Source organism: Sorex fumeus, unplaced genomic scaffold (genome assembly GCF_029834395.1).
Source record: "Sorex fumeus unplaced genomic scaffold, SorFum_2.1 ptg000122l, whole genome shotgun sequence".
Classification (NCBI taxonomy): domain Eukaryota; kingdom Metazoa; phylum Chordata; class Mammalia; order Eulipotyphla; family Soricidae; genus Sorex; species Sorex fumeus.
This window is the reverse complement of record NW_026606179.1, coordinates 30,220,791-30,243,671: the sequence shown is the minus strand read 5'-3', so window position 1 is coordinate 30,243,671 and position 22,881 is coordinate 30,220,791. Positions and strand designations below refer to the sequence as shown.

General features: G+C 45.2%; 1 protein-coding gene across 1 annotated transcript in view; it reads left to right on the top strand.

The window, feature by feature from the left end:
- Positions 1-22,881, top strand: part of ABCC11 (ATP binding cassette subfamily C member 11) — a 67,118-nt gene that overhangs the window by 34,164 nt on the left and 10,073 nt on the right. The window contains exons 14-23 of the mRNA XM_056136105.1: positions 2,020-2,223; positions 3,505-3,639; positions 3,728-3,821; positions 7,345-7,440; positions 8,083-8,186; positions 12,180-12,377; positions 14,128-14,354; positions 14,462-14,599; positions 18,669-18,855; positions 21,671-21,760. Coding sequence (XP_055992080.1) covers positions 2,020-2,223; positions 3,505-3,639; positions 3,728-3,821; positions 7,345-7,440; positions 8,083-8,186; positions 12,180-12,377; positions 14,128-14,354; positions 14,462-14,599; positions 18,669-18,855; positions 21,671-21,760 — 1,473 coding nt within the window. The remainder of the gene's footprint in view (positions 1-2,019; positions 2,224-3,504; positions 3,640-3,727; positions 3,822-7,344; positions 7,441-8,082; positions 8,187-12,179; positions 12,378-14,127; positions 14,355-14,461; positions 14,600-18,668; positions 18,856-21,670; positions 21,761-22,881) is intronic.

Here is a 22,881-nt window from a genome sequence, read left to right as displayed (position 1 = left end):
GAAAAAATTTAATTTGCTATTAGCCTAGAGGTGATTCTACAGAAACAGTAAAATGAAAGGAGCCACAAAATTAAACATATTTCTATGTTTATATTTCCTTTATAACAATGTAGATTTATAAGTTACAAATTCTGTTTCTCAGTGAAACAAAGTGAATATTCAAAGCAGTGCACAGGTCTGCCCACTGAGGTAAGGAAGCAGGTGCTCACTCACAGTCAGAACTGAAAACGAGCGGCTCACTTATCAACATGGAACAGGGAGAAGTTTCAGACTCTTCCTTCTGGAGCAAGACCAGAGATCCTGTGAAGACAAGACATTTTCCATTCATCCCCTTTGCTCTTTGTACTTACTCTGCCCCACCCTGCCCACCATTCATTTGCTGCTGGGAAAATCAGCCATGTCCTACAGTGGCATTTTGATTGCCCATTCCTGATAGTTCACCATCTTCCACATCTTCAGTAATTTAATCACTAACAAGAATTCAGCATCTTCAATCCACATAAGATCCTTGTAAGAGAAAAATAGATTTGTAGCCTGGATTGTTCTCTCTAATAAGTCACACCATAGAGACTAGCACACATGCAAAAGAACAAAAGCAACCAGTGCTGGTGTGGATGTGGGGAAAAAGGGACTTTCTTTCACTGTTGGTGAGAATGCTGACTAGTCCAACTGTACTGGAAAACATTACGGACATTCCTTCAAAAACTAGAAATTGAACTTTCTTATGACCCTACAATACCACTTCTGGGAACATATTCTGATGGTGCAAAAAGACACAGTAGAAATGACATCTGTACCTATATGTTCATTGCGGTTCTGTTCACAATAGCCAAAATCTGGAAACGATCCAAGTGCCTGAGAACAGATGACTGGTTAAAGAAACTTTGGTACATCTACACAATGGAATATGCAGTTGTTAGGAGAGATTAAGTCATAGAATTTGCTTATTTGGATGGACATGGGGAGTATCATGCTAAATGAAATGAGTCAGAAAGAGAGGGAAAGACATAGAAGGACTCCACTCATTTGTGGAATATAAAATAACATAACATGAGACTGACCCCAAGGACAGTAGACACAAGGACCAGGAGTATTGCCCCATAGTTGGAAGCCTGTCTCATGAACTGGGGGAGAGGCAGCTGGAACAAAGAAGGGATCATTAAGTCAGTGATGGTTGAAGGAATCGTTCAGGATGGGAGATGTGTGCTGAAAGTAGGTAAAGGACCAAACATGATAACCTCTCAGTACCTGTATTGCAGACCATAATGCCCAAAAGTAGAGAGAGTATGGGGGAAATTGTCTATCATGGAGGCAGGGGTAAGTTTGGAAAGGGGGGTATACTGGGGACATTGGTGGTGAAGAATGTGTGCTGGTGGAGGGATGGGTGTTTAATCATTCCATGATTGAAACTAAAACATTAAAGCTTTATAACTGTATCTCACAGTGATTCAATAATAAAAATTTTTTAAAAAATGGCTGTTTCTTGGAAAGCATGATCATTGTTATTATCTAAGTGGCTAAAGTTTTAATAGATTTAGAAATAGCACTGCACTGTCCTCCCGTTGTTCACCAATTTGCTCGAGCGAGCACCAGTTATGTCTCCATTGTGAGACTTGTTGTTACTGTTTTTGGCATGTTGAATACATCATGGGTGGCTTGCCAGGCTTTGCCGTGCAGGTGGAATACTCTTGGCAGCTTGCTGGGCTCTGCGAGAGAGGTGGAGGAATTGAACCCGGGTTGGCCGCGTGCAAGGCAAACGCCCTATCCGGTATGATATCGCTCTGATCTGGATTTAGAAATACTGTGTCTATTCATGAGGTCTAAAATTTTAATGGATAATCAGTTCTTTTTCATTCTCTACTAAATGAATTTTGAAAAAAAATTAATTATAGGGGAGACTAATTGTGAGGTGTCCAGGAGTATGTAGCAAGGGGTTCAGGTTGCCCCTCCTGGCTGGCTTGATCTCTCTAGGTTGAGCCCATCCTCTAGACTTGCTAACCTCTGGCTGCCTCTCTACAGATTGGGGAGCGGGGCACCAACCTCTCTGGGGGTCAGAAGCAGCGGGTCAGCCTGGCCCGCGCTGTCTACTCAGATCGTGACATCTTACTGCTGGATGACCCCCTGTCAGCGGTGGACGCACATGTGGGGAAGCACATCTTCGAGGAGTGCATTAAGAAGATGCTGCAGGGAAAGACAGTGGTCCTGGTTACCCACCAGCTGCAGGTGATCATGCTTCTGGGGCCCTGACCACAAAGATAGATAATGTAGACCCTAAAGCCACCACTTCAGGGTGCCATTCAGAAACAAAAGCCCCTTAATCTCAGTTTCAATTCCCCCAAACTTGAGGCCCTTTATAAAGAACTCAAATTTCTTTTGGTACCTTTCTCCTGGTTAGAGTTCTGTGGCTAAAATTAACCAATTTTTGTTGTTTTTTCTCATACCCACTAATACTCAGGCTGACTCTTATCTCTGGGCTCAGAGATTGCTCTTGCTGGAGCTCGGGGGACCTTATGTGGTGCTGGGGATTGAACTGTGACTGGCCACATGCAAGGCAAACCTTTTGCCTTCTATCATGTCTCTCTGACCCAATAAAACCAAATTTTAAGGTTTCCTTTATCTTTAAAATTTCATGTGAGCTCGTTTTTAAGTTACATAAAAAATGAAAAATGCCAGAGAATAATAATCCTCAAATGTCATATTCTTGGATCAAGTGCAGTGGTCATGCATGGCACTGCCACTCACAGGGTCTTTCCAAGGATGATATCACCATAACCATCATCATCATTTCTTCTTTTATCTCAATTTTATATTTGCTGGCATTAAGTATAAAAAAGTTTAGAAGACAATTCAAATGATAGCCCATGAAAGCATCTATCCCTCAGATAAAACAAACACTCATCTCTCAAATTTTATTCCTGTTTGCTCCAGATTTGCTCATTGCTCCTGGTCATGCCTTCATGCCTGTACAACATCTGTCTGATTATTTAGACATGAAAAAATTTCCTTCTGCATTTAAAACTTTTGTGTAATTGATGGGCTGGAGCGATAGCACAGCGGTAGGGTGTTTGCCTTACAAGCGGCCAACATGGCTGACCCGAGTTCGATTTCTCCGCCCCTCTCGGAGAGCCCAGAAAGCTACCGAGAGTATCTCTCCCGCGTGGCAGAGCCTAGCAAGCTACCCGTGACGTATTATGCCAAACACAGTAGCAACAAGTCTCATGACGGAGACGTTACTGGGCCCACTCGAGCAAATCGATGAACAACGGGAGGACCGTGATACCGTGTAATTAATATTTTACCTTCTGGATCCTCTGACAATTTACCCCTTTCACTCGTATATCTGGGTTCTTCCACAGAGATGTATGTTCTACTGAATTTGCTTTGGTCTGTGTTCTTGGATGGACATGATTTTATTTGGATTTAAATTAACATTTACCTTTTGAATAATGAAGTTGAACATCATTTTGTATGCTTAATGAACACCTAGTTTGTTTAACTGTTCAGTACTTGGAGTTTTGTGACCAGATCATTTTGCTAGAAAATGGGAAAATCTGCGAAAAAGGAACTCATACTGAGCTTCTACAGAAACAAGGGCGATACACCCAACTCATCCAGAAGACCTTCCGGGAAACCACACAGGTGATTTCTAGCCCTACCCTACTTCATTTATCCTTGTGCTCCCCAGGGAGAAGTACCTCCATTTTCAAGACATGTGCTTTCTTCCCAGACTGAGATGAAGGACACAGCAGGGGAAGCAGAGGAGCTGGTGAAAACTCAGGTCGAGGCCAACTCCCAGGAGGAGCCTACCAAGGAGATTTCTGGTAATGAGTCAGAGGCAGGGCAGGAATGTCTGTGTCTGCTATATTCTCCATAGTCATGGTATTATCTCCACAGCCCAGCTTGGTTTCTTTTCTTCCTATTTAGTCGACTGAACATCTCATGCTTAGCTTACACATGTAAGTAACGGAGGGCTACAGGGGTATGCATGTGTACATTATGTCGTCCCAATGGTCTGAAGGACTCTGAAAATGAGTGCTGTTGGGGACCCAGTTGAGCACATGGGGCAGAGCCAGGATGGCAGCTTTAGCTTAGGGTGGCACACATGAAAAACTTGGCAAGACTTCTGGACATTCATTCAGTCCCCATATGTTGAGAGTAAAGGTACTGGAATAAGAATTGAATTTGGTCAATCCTTGAAGTCCAGGAGGTCTTGTCCTTGCTTTTTTTCTGAACAGAAATACTTACCCTTTTTAAACAAGGCAAGTTTTGTATTTGAATCTCTGCTCTGCTGCTTAAAAAATCCACTGTGAAACCGTGAGCAAGCAATTTAATTCTATTTTTATAATTTTGAAATTCTACAATTGTTTAATTTTATTAAAACACTATGATTTACAAAGTTACTCATAGTTGGATTTTAGACATACTATGTTCCATTACCAATTCCAACACCAGTGTCTTTTTCTCTCCACCAGGGTTCCCAGGTTCCCTCTCAGCCAATCCCTTGCCATCTTGACAGGCACTTTTTTAAAAAAAAATAAGTTTTATTGGGTGACAGGCATATTTTTAAATTGGGGGTTGTTGAAGTTTTCAGTGTTGCTGACTCTGGTTTGGATATCTAAACCACTCCTCTACACTGACCATTTACTTGAATCCCTTTGTCTCCTGTTTTCCCCTATTGCCTTCTATCTGTCCCTTCTTCCCCAATCTATTTCTCTCCTTCTCTGTTATTCTCCTCCCTACACTTTGGGGTCAAGGGTGATCCAGGTATCCCCACTTTAAAACATAAGCAACTTAACTTTAACAATGCTTACATTTCTTGATTCTAGTGGAGATGAATGAACTCAGGGGTAGAAAAGACCCAGTGCCACACCTACCCCATTGACATCACCCAAAGTGTTTTCAGATGCAAAGATTAGAAAGTGATCTGGATGAAAAAATAATTTATTGGCACAAAAGGAGGCAGATCACAGAATTAAAGGAAAAGTTAGAATCAGGTCACAGTATCTGGGTTCCAGGGAACAGAAACAAGAGCAGAATCTTTTTGAAGGAAAGATGTTCCAAATTATTTCCAGCTTAGTGAATTTCCTCAAGATTCAAATCCAGACAGAGAGATTTGTTCCCTGGTAGGGGGTAGAGGGGGTAACTGGGATGTTGTTATTAGATGTAAAGTGTTCAGAAACACCTTATGAATCCCCAATGCTGCTTCTTGTGATTACTATCATTGGCAGTATCTTCTGGTATCTCTAGGCAAGACTTCTAGGCTGACATGAAAGCTCTTGTTGTTAAGGGTTGTCTCAAAAACATTGCAGCAACCTTTTATAGAACACTTGTCAAGGAGGAGGCATAAAAGTAAAGTGATTGGGGCTAGAGAGATAGCACAGCGGGTAAGGCATTTGCCTAATGTGGACGACCCCGGTTCAATTCCCAACATCCCATATGGACCCCTGAGCATCGCCAGGAGTAATTCCTGAGTCCAAAGCCAGAAGTAACCCCTGTGCATAACCGAGTGTGACTCAAAAAGCCAAAAAAAAAAAAGCAAAGTGATTGACCTGTGGTTGCACAGTATCGTGATGGTAATTTTGTTTCTAAAATTATTTTATTATTGTTTGTAATGGAAAATTATTTTTATTATTATTTGTAATGGAATCACCGTGAGTTAAGTTACAAGGTTATTCATGATTTGGTTTCTGGTGTACAATGTTCTGACACCAATCTCTTCGCTTCTGTTTGCTTCCCTTCACCAATGTCTCCAATTTCTCTTCCTCTCCTCAGACTGCCTCTAAAAGTAATGGCACTTTTTTCTTTTTTTCTTTTAGACATATACAGTAATGTTAGAAGTAGGAAATCAGGCATATCACTTTACCTCTTTCAGAACTCATTCCTTGTTCAGAGTGATCACTTCTTTCTCACTTCATTCTATCATTGTTGTAGGAGTCCCTTCCCTGTCCCATCACCCTTCTCCAAATGACAAGTTTCACACTAAAGATCAATTCTCCTGCTCTTTATTTCTCTTGCCTTTGGACACTAGTTATTCCCTTCTATCTCTTCCAATTCCTCATAAGAGTTAGGTCATTCTCTCTGTCCCTCTCCCTCTGAATCATTTCACTTAGCATGATCCTCTCCACATTTATCTTAACATGTACCAACAAATTGCATGACTTCATCTTTTTCCTACAGTCAAGTAGTATTCCATTGTGTGTATGTACCATTGCTTCCTATCCAATCATCTGTTCTCGAGCACTTGGGCTGTTTCCAGGTATGATGAGAATTCTGAAATCCAAGTTTTCTGGAAGCAGGTTATTGCTTTCTTAATTTTCTTTGTTGCTGCAACTGAATACAAGTTCTGGTACTTGTCATTCAAATACCAGACACAACAAGATGCAAGAGTTGGAGAGATAATGTGGTTGGTACTGCATTTGCCTTGCATGCAGCTGGCCCTGGTTTCTCCCTGGCATCGCTGAACACTCAGGAGTAGGGCCTGAGCTCTGCCAGGTGGAGGCTAGTCCCACCCCAAAAAAAGTTAACGTGAGAAAAAAGAGTTGATTTAAGGGCTAGCAATTTGAGAAGACGGTAGGCTTGTCACTCCCAAACCATCTTCCTCTGTTTGGAGCTAAGGGGTAATATAATGTTTGGGGAAATAGGTTAGAAGAAATTTGTGGTTATTGAGGGATGAGAGAATTCTGTCTTGAGACCATTTGGGATGGCCACCATGATCAGTGGATCCTTGGAAGATAACGTCTATTCCTTGTGATCTGATCAATAGATTTCTTTCTCCAGATTCTGCACAATGACTGTGAAGAGTCCTTTCAGGGGCCTGTTTTTGATGCTTCTCCTAGGGAGAGGGGAGTCCTTGGACATGGAAAGCTCCAGAAGTGTTCTAGAGGCCTGTTGTTTTCCCCCCACCCCACACCCACCCATCTATAATGGACCAAATTCAACATCAAACACATGGCAACAACTCTTAGGATGTGGGGCAGGGTGAAGACTCAGGGGAAAGAGGTTATAGAAGCATCTATGTGAGGAGCAGATGAAGTCTCTAATGCTTGCTCACTTACAAGACTCACTTAAACTATCAAGCTCTTGGGAACCCTCGGGCCCCTAGGACTTATTGACTGGTGTGAATGGACCTTTTTATAGACTGGAGTCCAGGTCAAAGATTATCTTCGGCAGACAGAGACTCCATGGAAAACAGACTGATGGAGTTATGTGTGGTTGGAGCACTACAGCTTCAGGCAAAAAGCGGGGAAAGGCTGGGAGGTGGGGCAGAAGGCTTGCCAGAGATGTCAGGATCCTGGAGGAAAAGCAGGTGATGCAGACAGACCATTTGTCTCTTCCCTTATTTAGACCCAGCGGTAGAAAATAAGATCATAAAGGAGGAGTACATAGACGAAGGGCTCCTGAAATGCAGTGTCTATCACCACTACATCCAGGCAGCTGGAGGTAAGCTCTGCCAGGCCAGGCCAGGCCAGGCCAGGCCAGGCCTGGGACTCTCTGACTAGTTGTGCCCTCAGCGGGGTCTTAATGTAAATGTGAGGTCATGGGAGGTCAAAAGATACCAAGGAATTAAGTCATCCAAAGGCTTACCTTGAGCATCAACCACACACCATCATACTAACTCTCCTTTTAAAGACAGTGCCACATTTGGGAGTTTCCATAAAATCAGGGACAGGAATTTCTAACTCAGAAATTGTGCCTATGTTGATTACAATGCCTACCTCAGAGCACATACTAGTATTTACTACACAAAAGTGCCTGTTGTCATTTTAAGAATGGCACCTCAGGACCTGCACAAAAGGAATTATCTTCTCCAGAACATTGCTATGAGCCAACCTTCTGGCAGGGGGATGCTAGAATCCCTTTACTTGTCTCATCTTCTGAGCAACCTAGCATTTGTGGGTCTGGTATGCATAGGTGGTGTGCATGGTACCTCACCAGAATCACAGAGCTTGTTAGTAGTGTTGGCAGGATTCCAGTCCAGGGAGCACAATCCTCCCTCTCTTCTCAGGATTGATGGGGGTCTGGGAGGTCTCAGAGTTGTGAGGCCCCTTCTGAAGGCACTGAGCATTTCCTTCCCCTTCCCAGGTTACTTGATCTTTATGACGATTTTCCTTCTCATGCTGCTGGTCGTCTTCCTCACAATCTTCAACTTCTGGTGGCTGAGCTACTGGCTGGCACAGGGCTCCGGGGTGAGTGTCTGGTGAGACTGGAGTGTTTCTGTGCCTTTTGGAATGGGTGGCTCATGACTCTTCAAACTCCAAGAACCAGAGCACAGGCAGCAGACCCTTCCAGTCCTGCCCAGGGAGCTTGGAAGAGCATCTGTGGTATCCCTGTTGACTCTGGCTCCCTGAATTCAGTCGGGAAAAAAATAGGTCCATACCTAGTACTATTTTTGGTTGGGGGTGCAGGAATGGGAGCAGGGTCAGTTGCAAGTGCTTGGAGGCCACCAGACACTGCCTGCACTGCCTGATTGTGAGTCTTGACAAAACCAAGAGCTTTCTGTCCTCAGAAAGTCCCCAGGAGTGTGATAGTTATTTTAGTGACTTTTTCCTTGGGTGGGGGGGTCCTTTGCCTTCTCAATCTGCTTTGATGAAAGTTTGCCTCTGCACTTCTTGGGAACCAGAAGACTGTGCTGCAGGTAAGCATACTGGGTGTGAAAACTGGAGAACAGAAAAACACATCTCTGATCTCCTACAGTGATGTGGGTGTCCTAAAGGGAGACCAGGAGGGGTTATATATGTTCAGGGATGCTCAGAGAAGAGAACAAAGGAGAATGTAAATGCCAGTTGCTCTGACGCAGACAGCTGTGGCAGTGAGGAATCTGCCCTCCCATATCCCTGGGAGACCAGGGCTCTGACTTTCCTGCCTGAAGATTCCATTTCCAAGGAAAAGTGCCTTCTCAGGTCCTGGTGAAAGACCCTTCTGTCTCCCCACATTGTAAGAGATGTGTATTCACACATGTGAGTTTTTACAGGAAATGCTCTAGAAGGAGAGCAGGCGACAGTCCTCAGAACAAATTGTAAATTCTTCCAGCAGGTGAGGAAGGCAGTTTCAAGGTGTGTGTGTGTGTGTGTGTGTGTGTGTGTGTGTGTGTGTGTGTGTGTTTGGGAGGGGCTGTACTGCAGGCAGCTCGAAGCCATGCTAGTTCTGTTTAGTAGTCCATCAGTTCAGGGATTTTGATGATGCAATTCTGTATCAAAAAAGTTCTCTCAGACACAGTATACCAGGTTCCTTGATTCCTCTTCGAAGTCTCCTTGGGAGGTAGGTGTCACTGTCCACATTTTACATATGTAGGAGTAATTCTCAGAGAGGATCAAGAACCTATCCTAGACTTGAACTTGGCACTTGGAATGCAAGCCAGGATCTTCCATTGCTCCTTTTGATTAACTTCTGTGTCATGAGTCAGGCAGGACTTGGTCAGCAAAACAGAAGCCACTTTAAGTGTTGGGGACTTCCAAAGAGTTCATCTTGGAATTTGAAGCCACATGCCCTTGGGTGGGGCAAAGAGGAAAACTCTAGGACCTCAGTGGCAGAGCAGGAGGCAGCTGGTTGCATGCCCCAGGCTTCACATACCTGTGTGGCCACCAGCTTGAGGTGCTTCTCATTCAACTTTTAGATTGGGGTGTGTGTTTGGGGGGGGTTGATTCCCTGTGGTGCTCTCTAACCTGAGACACTGCGGGCAGGGAGAGGAAACCGAGTCCAAAGCTTTTCTGCCTGGCAGTGGAGAGTATGAAGGGCTAGAATGAAAGGGAGATGAAACTCTAGAACCCTTTTATTTTTATTTATTTATTTATTTTTATTTTTTATTTTTATTTTTTATTTTTTATTTATTTATTTATTGAATCACTGTGGGAAAAGTTACAAAGCTTTCAGGTTTAGGTCTCAGTCATGCAAATATCAAACACCTTTCCCTTTACCAATACTTATTTTTTACCACGAAGAACCCCAATAAAACCCCACCCCCCACCCCTCCCAATGCCTGCGAGGCAGATGAATTCTAGTTGACACTCTATGTGCTTTGATTAGATTCATTGTTTCAATAAAAGATGCACCACTATTATTTAGAGTTTACCCCCTCCCTCCAAATCAGACATGCTGAGAAAGCATTGTGAAGTGATTCGCTTTCTACAGCTGGGTTCAAGAATTAAATGTTGGTTTTGGATTTCTGCTATTTTACTAATTAATCCTGGAAGTATTTCTACTGAGAGTCAGATAATTAAGAGATTGGTTTCTGTGCTCTGGAGTCGTGGCCGTGCTGGAGAGCCGCTCATGGGGGACAACTGGTGGCCTCGGTAGGGCGTGAAGGACGGACCGGAACGCCCCCCTTCCCATGAGGTTTTAGTTGCCCCCACACCCCCGGCTCATACCTGCTCTCCACAAGGCTCCCTGCGGCTGCCATCTTTCTTTCCAGAGAGGAGAGGGCGAATGGGGCAACACCCTTTCCCCTCCGGGCAGACATGATGGCCTGGATTAACGCATAGTCTGTTCACTTTTCTGCTCCAAGCTGCTGGAGAACCCTTTTATTTTTAAATATTGTTTACTAATTAAGTGTTGAGGCTATAGGGGCCACAGCAGACTATGCTTAGGGCTTAATCCTGACTCTGCTCGAGGATTATCCCTTGAAGTGCTCAGAGAATGCTGTGGACCAAACTGGGCTCACTATGTGCAAGGAAAGTACTTCACTTCCTGCACTATCCCTATGGCCCCCTCTAGTATTCATTGCTAACAAGTGAATGATGTGTTTTAATCAACTGTTTCCCACCATGAAGAAAGGCCAGAGAGATAGGGCAGGCGTTAGGGGTTAGTGCCTTCAATTCTGGTTAGAATCCCTAGCATGACATGATCACCCTGAGCACTACTAGGGATCTCGACTAAAGACAGAGCCATTGGTGAGTCATGAGCACTGGTAGGTGGGGCCCCAAACCCAAGGCAAAGAGAAAGAACACAGCTATCATGGGACACAGGTGCATAGAAACACGAGCAAGGGGGTGCTGGCTTTCAGGGGAGATTGGTGGTGTAGCCATAGGTCAGTTAGACTTATGCTGCAGTGTTTCAGGGACAGAGATGGGAGATACAATACTCTAGGCACTGGGAAGGGAAATGCAAAAACACTAAACAGAAAAGGATTAGTGTATGGGGATTCACTTATACCATCTACTGAACCTTTTCTGGGACCAGAGAGAGGACACCCTGAAAGTTAAAAAATAGCAATAACCCCCCCATCCCTGCCTCCTCATTGATTCTCTATCTTTGCACATAAGAGTTTACTTTCCCTTCACACCAATTACCCCGTTCTTCAGACTCCTTTATTTCACTTCAATTCTCACGCTAGCCCATAGGTCAGGAGCTCAGTGAGCACGGACCTCTAGTTAAGGACTCAGTCCTACATTTCAGATGCCAGTGGCAGGTTCTGATCTCCTGCCCTTTTAGCTGAATAGCAATAAGGGGGAGGGGGGAGATTTCTGTGATCCTTACCTTACATTTGGTAACTTTCCAGGATAGCTGGCAGAATTGAGGAAAACCCTTCCACTGGCTTATTATAAGGGGAATAAAACAACAGGTGAAGAAGTGACATCCAGGGGGGTTAGAAGTAGAGCCGGTGTGCATCACCCTTTAGTCGTGTGAATGGGTCACCACTTTGGAGGTTCTCGGACCCTCCTTGCTTTATGCATGGCCATCACTAATGATGCTGGAGGATGGGGATGAGGCTGGGAGGTCCAAGCTTCCATACATTACTACTTCTTTTTTTTTTTGGCTTTTTGGGTCACACCTGGCAATTCACAGGGGTTACTCCTGACTCTGCACTCATGAATTACTCCTGGCGTGGAGTAATTGCTCAGGGGACCATATAGGATATTGGGAATTGAATGCGGGTCAGCTGCGTGCAAGTCAAACCTGCTGTACTATTGCTCCAGCCCCAACATGGCTACTTCTTGTTGGTGACCAGACCTCTCTTTCCCCACAAGCACACCAAGCACACTTACATGGCCTGGAGTCTCAAAGGGGCTTAGGAGACTTGATGTTTGGTTCTAGAACAGAAGCAAGAGCAAATACAACAAAAGCTGCTTCTCATATTCCATAACTCAGGAAACTCCTTATGTTTGGGGATCTATGTGCCAGAGACTGAGGGGAAAGACCACTCGTACTTTGTATTAAACTACACATCCTGTTTTTTCTCAAAGACCAACAGCAGCAGAGAGAGCAATAAGACCACTGTGGAACCTGGGGACATACTGGACAATCCTCAACTGCCCTTTTACCAACTGGTGTATGGCCTCATTGCTGTGGTCCTCCTGTGTGTGGGACTCTGTTTCTCTACCATATACAGCAAGGTCACCAGGAGGGCATCCACGGTTTTACACAACAAACTCTTCTGCAAGGTAGGGTCCAGGCACTGGGCATGGTCCCAGACTAAACCTCTGTCTTGTTTACCTGATTTTATTAATAAATAGATTGTGGTGTGTGTAGGGGGGGAATCAATTTCTAGTTTATAGAAAATTGAGTGCAAAGATTGTACAGATTATCATATACTCTACATTCTCTCATCCAGTTTGCAGCAAAAAGCAAGATTTCATCTACTTTTATCTACTTTTAGATGAGTAGTAGTCTATGCATTTTTATTTTTAATTTTAGGATGCCTTTTTTCAAGGAGATGGCTCAATAGACTGAGGATATGCTTTGCATGCAGGAGCCCTGGGTTCAATCCCCAGAACTTGGACCCCAGAGCACCACCAGGTGCAGGACAAAATCAACATAAAATTAAAACAACAAAATAAAACAGGATTTTGGTTAAATTAAATTGGTTTTGGTTAACAGGTCATGGTTAAATTCTTCCCATGAGACTGTACTGCATGTTATCATAATAGAATCATCGCTACAAATCTTTGATATTCCTTTGTGAAAACAGGCCCATCTCTAGAAAATAATAAGAACTGATATTAATGGAATAATTATCAGTGGCAGGGACTATTCTGAGTTCTTGCAGTGTAATTCCTTTCCTCCCCTTCTTTTCACTCCCTGTCCCTTTTCCCATCCCTCTCCTTTTTACTCCCTTCCTTTCCCCCTTCTTTCCCTTACTTTCTCTTTCCTTTCTTTTTTCATCGTTATTTTTTTTTTGTCTTTTGGAGTTATCCCCTGGTGATGCTCAGAGGTTACTCCTGGCTCTGCATTCACAAATTACTCCTGTCGGTGCACAGGGGACCATACGGGAAGCTGGGATTGAACTCGAGTCAGCTGCGTGCAAGGCAAACACCCTACCTGCTGTACTATTGCTTCCAGTCCTTCCTTCCTCTTTCTTATCTCCCTTGAAAAAGTGATAACTTTATTTAAGATATAATTCACATATCATAAAACTTACTCTTTTAAATTGTACAACTCAGAGGGTTTTTTGGGGGGGCGGCATATATGCAGATCTGTGCAATCCTCACCATAACTCTCAAAAGCAACACTACTACCCCCTTTTTAATAAATAAGAATATTGAGACTCAAAAAGGTTAAATAAATTGCCCAAAGTCACACAGCAGCAGGTCGAGGAATCAGGCAGCATATGAGTCCAGCAGATGGATGCTGGGACTCATGTTTTTATTATTTTATTGGGTTCTATCAATTTATTCCAGAGGTACATTGGTAAGCTAGGTTTATGAACATAGCACTGTAGCACTGTAGCACTGTCCTCCCGTTGTTCATCGATTTGCTCGAGCGGGCACCAGTAATGTCTCCATTGTGAGACTTGTTGTTACTGTTTTTGGCATATTGAATACGCCACAGGTAGCTTGCCAGGCTCTGCTGTGCGGGCGGGATACTCTCGGTAGCTTGCGGGGCTCTCCAAGAAAGACAGAGGAATCGAACCTGGGTTGGCTGCGTGCAAGTAAAATGCCCTACCTGCTGTGCTATGACTCCAGCCCATGAACATAGCTATTGTCCAAAATAAAATGTTAAAATGAGGCAATGATCTGAAAATCATCAGTTCCTTAGAGACAGTCACTTTGCCATATATACCCTTCTCTGTCCCCTCTTGCTCCCCGCTGAACTTGCATCCTGCAGCTCTTCAGAGCCCCGAGGTAACTGGCTCCTTCCATCAAATAAGATCTGCCTCTGTTCTCATGCTCTGGATCACTTCTATCCCCACAGGTTTTCCGCTGTCCCATGAGTTTCTTTGACACCATCCCAACAGGCCGACTCCTGAACTGCTTTGCTGGGTACCTGGATGAGGTGGACCAGTTCTTGCCTATCGTTGCAGAACAAAGCCTGCTCATGTCCTTGGTGGTGATTGGCGTTGTGCTGATTACCAGCCTGCTTTCTCTCTATACCCTGTTGATAGCAGCCATAGTAATCATCATTTCCTTCATTTATTATACGTGAGTGAATTTTTTTTCTTTCTGCCTGTCTTTGTGACTTGGGGTGTGAGACCAATAGGCCTGGGACTGGGCGGTCTCTGTCACTCACCTGCATCACTCTCATGCAGGATGTTCAGGAGGGTCATCAATATGTTCAAGAGACTGTTCAACTACAGCTCCTCCCCTATCTGCTCCTACATCCTCACCTCTCTGCAAGGCCTGAGCTCCATCCACGTCTATGGGAAAATTGAAGATTTTATCAGCAGGTGAGTCCTGCCACCGCATCGATGGATGATGGCCTGTGGGGGTGGTGGGGGGCAGGAGGGGAGAAAATACACCCCCTGCACATTGTATCATATCCAGAGGATTAGAGAATATTGTCTTACTCCATTTATTTCTTGGTGTCTCTGAAACCCCATCTGTAAGATGATGCTAATAATAGAACATTAAGTGATAAAGATTAAGTGGTAAGGCTTAAAGATATGTGGGTGTTACACACAGCTATTGATATAATTAATAATAAAGAGACACTCCTGTGTCAGAACTGCCTGCATGACTTCTGTTTTTCACTTTCAACAAATATCTAATTTTAATAAGATTATAAGAAACAACAGTTTCTTTTTTTAAAATTTATTTATTTTATTGAATCACCGTGAGATAGTTACAAGTTTTTATGTTTGGATTTCAATAACACAATGATCAAATACCCATCCCTCCACCAGTGCACATTCCCTACCACCAATATCCCCGGTATATTCACCCTTTCCCACCCTCCCTCTGCCTCTGTGGCAGACATGAATCCCCATAATCTCTCTCTACTTTTGGGCATTATGGTTTGCAATACAGACACTGAGAGGTTATCGTGTTTGGTACTTTATCCACTTTCTGCACACATCTCCCATCCCGACCAATTCCTCCAGCTATCATTTTCTTAGTGATCCCTTCTCTATTCCAGCTGCCTTCTCCCCTTCACTCATGAGGCAGGCTTCCAGTTATGGACCAATTTACCTGTCCCATGTATCTACTACCCTTAGGTGTCAGCCTCATGTTACATTGTTTTATACTCTACAAATGAGTGCAGTCCTTCTATGTCTGTCCCTGTCTTTCTGACTCATTTCACTTAGCATGATACTCTCCATGTCCATCCATTTATAAGCAAAGTTCATGACTTCATTTCTCCTGACAGATGCATAGTATTCCATTTTGTAGAGGTACCAAGTTTCTTTAATCAGTCATCTGTTCTAGGGCACTTGGGTTGATTCCAGATTTTGGCTATTGTGAACAGTGCTGCAATGAACACATAGGTACAGATGTCATTCCTACTGTGCTTTTTTGCATCCTCGGATATATTCCCAGAAGTGGTATTGTGGGGTCATATGGAAACTCAATTTCTAGTTTTTTTTTGTAGGAGTACTGCTATTTATTCAGCCACTGATTAACAGATTGAATTGTGCATGAACTCCACCTTACTTTTTTTTTCATTTTTTTATAATTTTATTTATTGAATCACCATGAGAGCAGTTACAAAGCTTTTAGTCTAAGTCTTGGTCATACAATGAAAAACACCCGTACCTTCACCAGTGCCCATTCTCCACCCTCAACAGCCCCAGTATACCCCCATCTCACACCCTCCCCCTACCTGTGGGGCAGATGATTTCCACATTACTCTCTGTCTACTTTGATCACATTCAATATTTTGACACCAGACCCACCATTACTATTTGAGATTTTACCCCAACAGTCAGATCTGCTGAAAAGGCAACAGTAGACAATTTGTTTTCTATTGCTGGTTATGAATAACATGTGATGTCGTGTGGCTGCAGTAGTGGCTGCATGATTTTGAAATTCTGAAATTTTAAAACTTAAATCTGGAGGTATTTCTGCAAAAAACCTGCTGGGTTTCGATATTTGCTCCTGAGTCTCTGGGATCATGGCCGTTAAGCAGCTTGATCAGGAGCCAGAGAGGCCATTTGTGGGCGATGACTTGGGGTCTCATTGGGGTGGGGAGGACAGGCCCGGCTCCACCCCCATCCCGTGAGGCCCTGCGTGTCTTGTCACTGCAGGCCCAAACCTGACTGTCCAATGGCCTCTGGAAGATGATGGCCACCAAGCCGCTAGGGGGATGCAGGCGGAGGGACAACACCTTTTCCCCCCTGAGGTGGTCCGGTGACAGTAACCTACTGCATGGTCCAGACACATTTCTGCCAAAAGTCACTGGGTTTTGAGATTTGTTTCTGAGTCTCTGGGATCATGGCCATTAAGCAGCTTGATCAGGAGCCAGAGAGGCCATTTGTGGGCGATGACTTGGAGTCTCGTTGGGGTGGGGAGGACAGGACCGGCTCCACCCCCATCTCGTGAGGCCCTGTGTGTCTCGTCACTGTGGGCCCAAACCTCACTGTCCAGTGGCCTCTGGAGGATGGTGGTCACCAGGCCGCCAGGGGGAACAGGCCAAGGCACAAAACCTATTCCACCTTGGGTTGGCCCAGCACCGGTAACCTACTGCAGGGACTGGACACGTTTATGCCAAAAGCCGCTGGGTTTTGAGATTTGTTTCTGAGTCTCTGGGATCATGGCCATTAAGCAGTTCGATCAGGAACCAGAGAGGTCATGCCTCCAATTATATAGCTGAGCCAGAGGTGGTTTGTGGGTGTGTTTCCCACATACCTAACTTTCGGCCGTTTACTTTCTTGGTAAACTTTGCCCCAAGTTTTTGGGGTCTGGCCAAAGGCAAAGCAGCAATTTTGGGGTATCTGGAAGTCTGAAGGTGCCATCAGGCTGCTGATGCACTCACCTAACAGGTACAGATTGACCTGCTGGTGGCAACATACCCCCCTCAATTTCTAATTTTTGAAGGACTGTCCATATTGTTTTCCAGAAAGGCTGGACTAGTGGGCATTCCCACTAACAGTGAAAGAACATCCCTTTTCCCCAAAATCCACACCAGCACTAGTTGTTTTTGTTCTTTTGAATGCGTGTCAGTCACTGTGGTGTGAGATGATATTTCATTGTTGTTTTGATTTGTATCTCCCTGATGGCTAGTGATGTGGAGCATTTTTTCATGTGCCTTTTGGCCATTTGTATTTCTTTTTTGAGGAAACTTCTGTTCATTTCTTCTCCCCATTTTTTTGATGGGGCTGGAGTTATTTTTCTTGTACAATTCTACTAGTGTCTTGCATATCCTGGATATTAATCCCTTATCAGATGGATATTGGGTAAATATTCTTTCCCATTTTATGGGCTCTTTCTGTATTTTGGGCACTTTCTTTTGAAATGCAGAAGCTTCTTAGTTTGATGTAGTCCCATTTGTTTATGTTTGCTTCCACTAGCATGGTCAGTGCTGTTTCATCCTTAACGATGCTTTTAGCTTCAATGTCGTGGAGAGTTCTGCCTACATTTTCCTCTATGTAAAGAAAAAGTAAAGTAAAGGCCCTCCCGTTGTTCATCGATTTGCTCTAGCGGGCCCAGTAAGATTGTGAGACTTGTTACTGTGTTTGGTAAATCGAATACATCACGGGTGGCTTGCCAGGCTCTGCCATGTGGGCGAGATACTCTCGGTAGCTTGCCAGGCTCTCCGAGAGGGGTGGAGGAATTGAACTCGGGTCAGCCATGTTGGCTGCGTGCAAGGCAAATGCCCTACCGCTGTTCCTCTATGTACCTTATGGATTCATGTCTGATATTGAGATCTTTAATCCACTTTGATCTGACTTTTGTGCTTGGCATTAGACAGAGGTCAGAATTTATTTTTTTGCAGGTAGCTATCCAGCTTTCCCAGAACCACTCGTTGAAGAGGCTTTCCTTGTTACACTTCACATTTCTTGCTCCTTTGTCAAAGATTAAGTGGTCATATATTTGGGGGTCTGTGACAGGAAACAACAGTTTCTAAATAACAGATTCATAGGATTCCCTTCTAAATGTTTGCTGAAACAAACAAACAAACAAACAAAACCCCTCTAAAATTGTTGCTGAGGCTTAATTGCCTTATGTAATCTTCTTATTAATAGGAGCTAGGGACCAGAAATTAGGAGTATAGAGTTCAGGTGCACCCCTGACACCACATGGTCTCCCAATGTCACTGAATGCAGACCTGGAGGCCCTCAACCAAAACCTAGTGTAGTCTCTGAGGACCAGAAGCATCTCTGGGGGGCCTGCAGAGAACCTTCTCTGAGATCTAGTCATACGCACTCCCTGGCTTAGAAGGGGCTGGAGCAGAATCCTCAAAAGAAAGCCAGATTCTGCCAGTGGGCATGGGAGCTTATGGGGGGGACAGCGAGGACTACGTGGAGGAATGCTGGTGAGGTATATGCTCATGACCTCAGGTGGTTCTTTCTTTCTCAGATTCCAAATGTTAGTCGACAGACAGAACAGCTACCTGATGATGTTTCTGTGCTCTGCTCGCTGGGTGGCACTGAGGACGGAGATCATGACCAACCTAGTGACCTTGGCAATAGCCTTGTTTGTGTCTTTTGGCATTTCCTCTGCCCCCAGTTCCTATAAAGCCCTGACTATCAGCCTTGTGCTCCAGGTGAGTAAAGATCTCAGACCAACAGGCTCTGCTTGCCTGTCCTTACCTGTGACTTGTGAGCATGTCGGACTATGGGTGTGTGTGTGTATGGGGTGGGGGAAGTGTCTGTCTGTGGACTCTACACTTTGGGGTTTGACCATCTGCAGTCTAACATACCATGTCCTTTACTTTCAGTATCCTGCTGCTTTGCTCTCTTCCCTCCTTTCGGTTCTCAGCTGGGAAGTCTGTATTTAAAGGCATTCCACAGGATTGGAATGCTGGCATTGAAGGGGAATCCACACAGCAGAGTCTAGCCTCTTATTGTGTAGGTGGGGAAACTGAGTCGGGGCTGGTGTTAGGGGGAGGTGTTACTAACACTGCACGGATAGCAGTGTTAGTAGCAGAACATGTCCAGAAGTTGACCTCTCAGTTTCCTGGCCAGTATCTTTTCGTGTAATTGCTCCTACCCTAATTTGGGGATTAAAATGACCCTGGGGAGGCTGTTAAAAAGGCAGGTGCTGGGGCCGAGAAGTGGCTCCCTTCTGAGGACATGTGAGGACCTGAAATTCATCCCCTCGTCCTAGCACTGCGTGGTACAGCTCCCGGAAAAGAGAAAAGGTGGGTCCCTTGGCCCTGGAGCGGGGCTTTGCAGACTGTCTGTGAGACTTGACCCTGTGCCCAGCTCTAGGCTTGTTTGTTTGTTTCACTGCACCATGGAGCTGACATTGATAGAGGCTGACACTGAGAGTGTAATTGAAGGGAATCAGAGGCTGGCCTTGGTCGGGTGGGGCCTGGGGATATGTGTTCCAAAAAGACCCTCAGAGGCCTCAATGAACGATGCACCCCTCCCCCCCACTTCCTCGCATCCAGTCTTTGGGTGGGTGGAGCAGGGTTAACTGCTCAAGATTCTGGCTCACAGTCCATTCTGACTGAGCGGGCAGAGGTCAGCCCTGCAGCAACCTCAGGGAAATCTGGTGGCACGAGTTCTAGGACACCCCTTCCCCAGAGGCTGTTCATTCCTCTCTATGGCTGTGTGGCTTACCCTCTAACTGGTTTGTGATCTTGTGCCCCTTTATCCCCTCCCTGCAGCGCTAAAACATTCTTTTGAGCAGCAAAAGAAGGGTTGTGAGCCCCTACAGTGGGCACTAGTACACTCATGCAAGGACCCCACCTCCCACCCCCACCCCCACCCATGATGCCTGTGTGTGCAGGACAGGGATGGCTTCATGGCTGCAGGTTCACACCCAGGCAGCCCCAGTGCCTCTTGGCCTTTCATTGGCTGCCCTGGATGAGTGCTGGGCTTGTGCTGGCTGAGTTCTCACCACGCTCCACAGAGATACAGCAAGGTGGCCAGCCTGCAGGCGCCAAGAATATGTGACTTGGTCCTGCATGTTCCAAATGGATTTTGCCCATTAACTTTGTTAACCTCCTTGCAACCATCCTTTATGAGATTTCTCTTTTGTCCCAAGGAGATAAACCATAGCCTTGGAGGAATGAGTGCTCATGGGAGGGTGAAATGCAAGCCTAGAATAGCACTAGACCCCGGATAAACACTTGATAAATGTTAGCTATTACTGCGTGTGGCTTACAGATACAAAACTAGGGCTTCAGGGGTTGAAGCAACCTATACATACTCCCACAGCTACTGAGAGCCAACTTGGTCCCTAGTGGGGCATGTTCATCCTCGCTTTCTTTTTCACTCATGCAACACACTTATACACACAAGCACACATACAGACATCAGGGAAGAAATTCTCTCAAGCCTTGTAGAGTTCCAGGGAGAGGTCCCAAGTCCAAGCCTCCCTGGCAACTGCTCAAAGCAGGCGAGGGGTCAAAGCTCAGAGGTAAGGTTGGCCTGTGCTGGACCTGTGGGTTGGCTGCCAGATGCTCAGCTCTCCCAGGGCACACTGTGTGCACGCGGGCACTGCTTAGAGTTCTCTCCAGCTCATTTTTGTTTTTGGAAAAAAGCAAAAACTCGCCTCTGACCTTGTTTTGAAACACTCATGTGCTCCTGCTTTTTTTTTTTTCTCTTAGTGTTGGCTACCTGTTTGATAACTCAGCTCTAGCCTGGGTAACTGCCCTGGGCCCCTGCCCCCAACCTATTCCAAATGAGAGCTTTCCTCATGGCACTGCCTTGATCAGAAGTTTCCAAGGGCTTATCCCTTGTATTATGATTCTGGTCTAACTTGTTTTCTTTCTATACAGGAAACTTAAACTGTATTTTCAGCTCCCTGGATCTGGTTCCATGATCCCAAGGGCTATTGTTCTTTTCTGCTTAAAGTTGCACTGGACTTTGGATACTGCACGCACTTGCAAGAATGTTACGTTCAAGCTCAGGGCACAGAAAGACATGTAGAGAGACCTTCATGTGGGATAGTGTTGGTGGGATTCTCAGAAGGGGAGTTGGGGGAATGGAAGCATCTGACACATTCATATTGGTCTGAGAAGTGGCTGAGAGGGAAGGTAGGAGTGGCCTCAGTAGTTTTCAGGAGACTTGAGAGCTCAAGCCTTCTTTTTTTGTGGGGGCGAGCAGAGGGTCACACCTGGTGATGCTCAGGGGTTACTCCTGGCTCTGCACTCAGGAATTACTCCTGGCAGTGCTCGGGGGACCATTTGGGATGCTGGGGATTGAACCTGGGTCGGCTGCATGCAAGACAAATGTCCTACCCGCTGTACTATAATTCCAGCCCAAGAGCTCAAGCCTTCTGAGGCGTTTCCACCAACTCCTACTTCTCCACCTTCTATTGTTTCTTCATCTCCCCATGCTTCTCCACCTCGTGATGCTCCTCCACCTCTTGTTGCTTCTCCACTTCCTAATATTTCTTCTTCGTTTCAGCTGGCATCTAACTTCCAGGCTGCTGTTAGGATTAGTTCAGAGACAGAAGCATACTTCACAGGTGTGGAGAAGATGCTGCAGTACATGAAGGTGGGTCACAGGTCTGACTGATGGTGGGAAGATTCAGAAGGGTGGGGCTCAGGCCCAAGGTCTCAGCAAGTAACAGCACTCTGAGGGTTCTAGACTTTCTCAGGATCCTGGCCCTTCTGCTACATCTGCCCCAGACCTGTGTGCTTTTTATCTTACTGATGATAAGCTCAACTCTACCCAGAGGCTCATTTTGAGTCAGCCATCACGACATTCCTGAATAATGGAGGATAAGATGATGACATGCCATTTCAAGAAAATGAGGCATTTGCCTAATAATAATAAGTAAAGTAAAGTAAAGGCCCTCCCGTTGATCATTGATTTGCTCGAGCGGGCCCAGTAATGTCTCCATTGGAGACTTTGTTGTTACTGTGTCTGGCATATCGAATACTCTCGGTAGGTTGCTGGGCTCTCCGAGAGGGGCGGAGGAATCGAACTCGGGTCGGCCATGTTGGCTGCGTGCAAGGCAGACGCCCTACCCGCTGTGCTATCGCTCCAGCCTAATAATAACAAAGATAGTTATTGTTATTTATTCCTTCTGTTCATGTCTGTACAGAATTTGGAGCAAACTCACCTGTGTTCCTATCTTAATTGCCCTGTGTGAGCTTATCCAGGACCTCTGTCCCCCATCTCTCCAATAGGGAGGATAATAGAGTTTCAACTTCACTAGGTTTTGACCAAGTTTTTAGGGCCTGGTCCTTTGAAAGGCTTAGGGTTATGAAGTGTTATGACAGAGTCTTTTCTAGGGGCTGCCCATAATGCCATACCCTTTATTCACTAGATTATCTCACAGAGTCACAGAAGCTTTGATAAGATTTTTGAATTAATATTCCCATTTTCTAAAAGAGCAAATGGAGGCCTTGCTAGGGGGAGCATCTGGATTAGAATAATACAGAGCTGCCGAGTGCAGGAAAGTCAGGTGGCCTGCACCCATTCCCTTAGTGGGATCCGAGAAACATGTACTTTGATTGACCTGCAGCAGGTGGTGAGCTGCGTGCAGAGGCACCTGGACCCTGACCGAGTTGCCATCCCACTTCCCCAGTGCTCTGAACCCCCCAGCACCAGCTGTGCTTGCTGTAGAGCCCTGACTTTGTGGATGGCAGACCTGAGGGCGAATCCCGGTG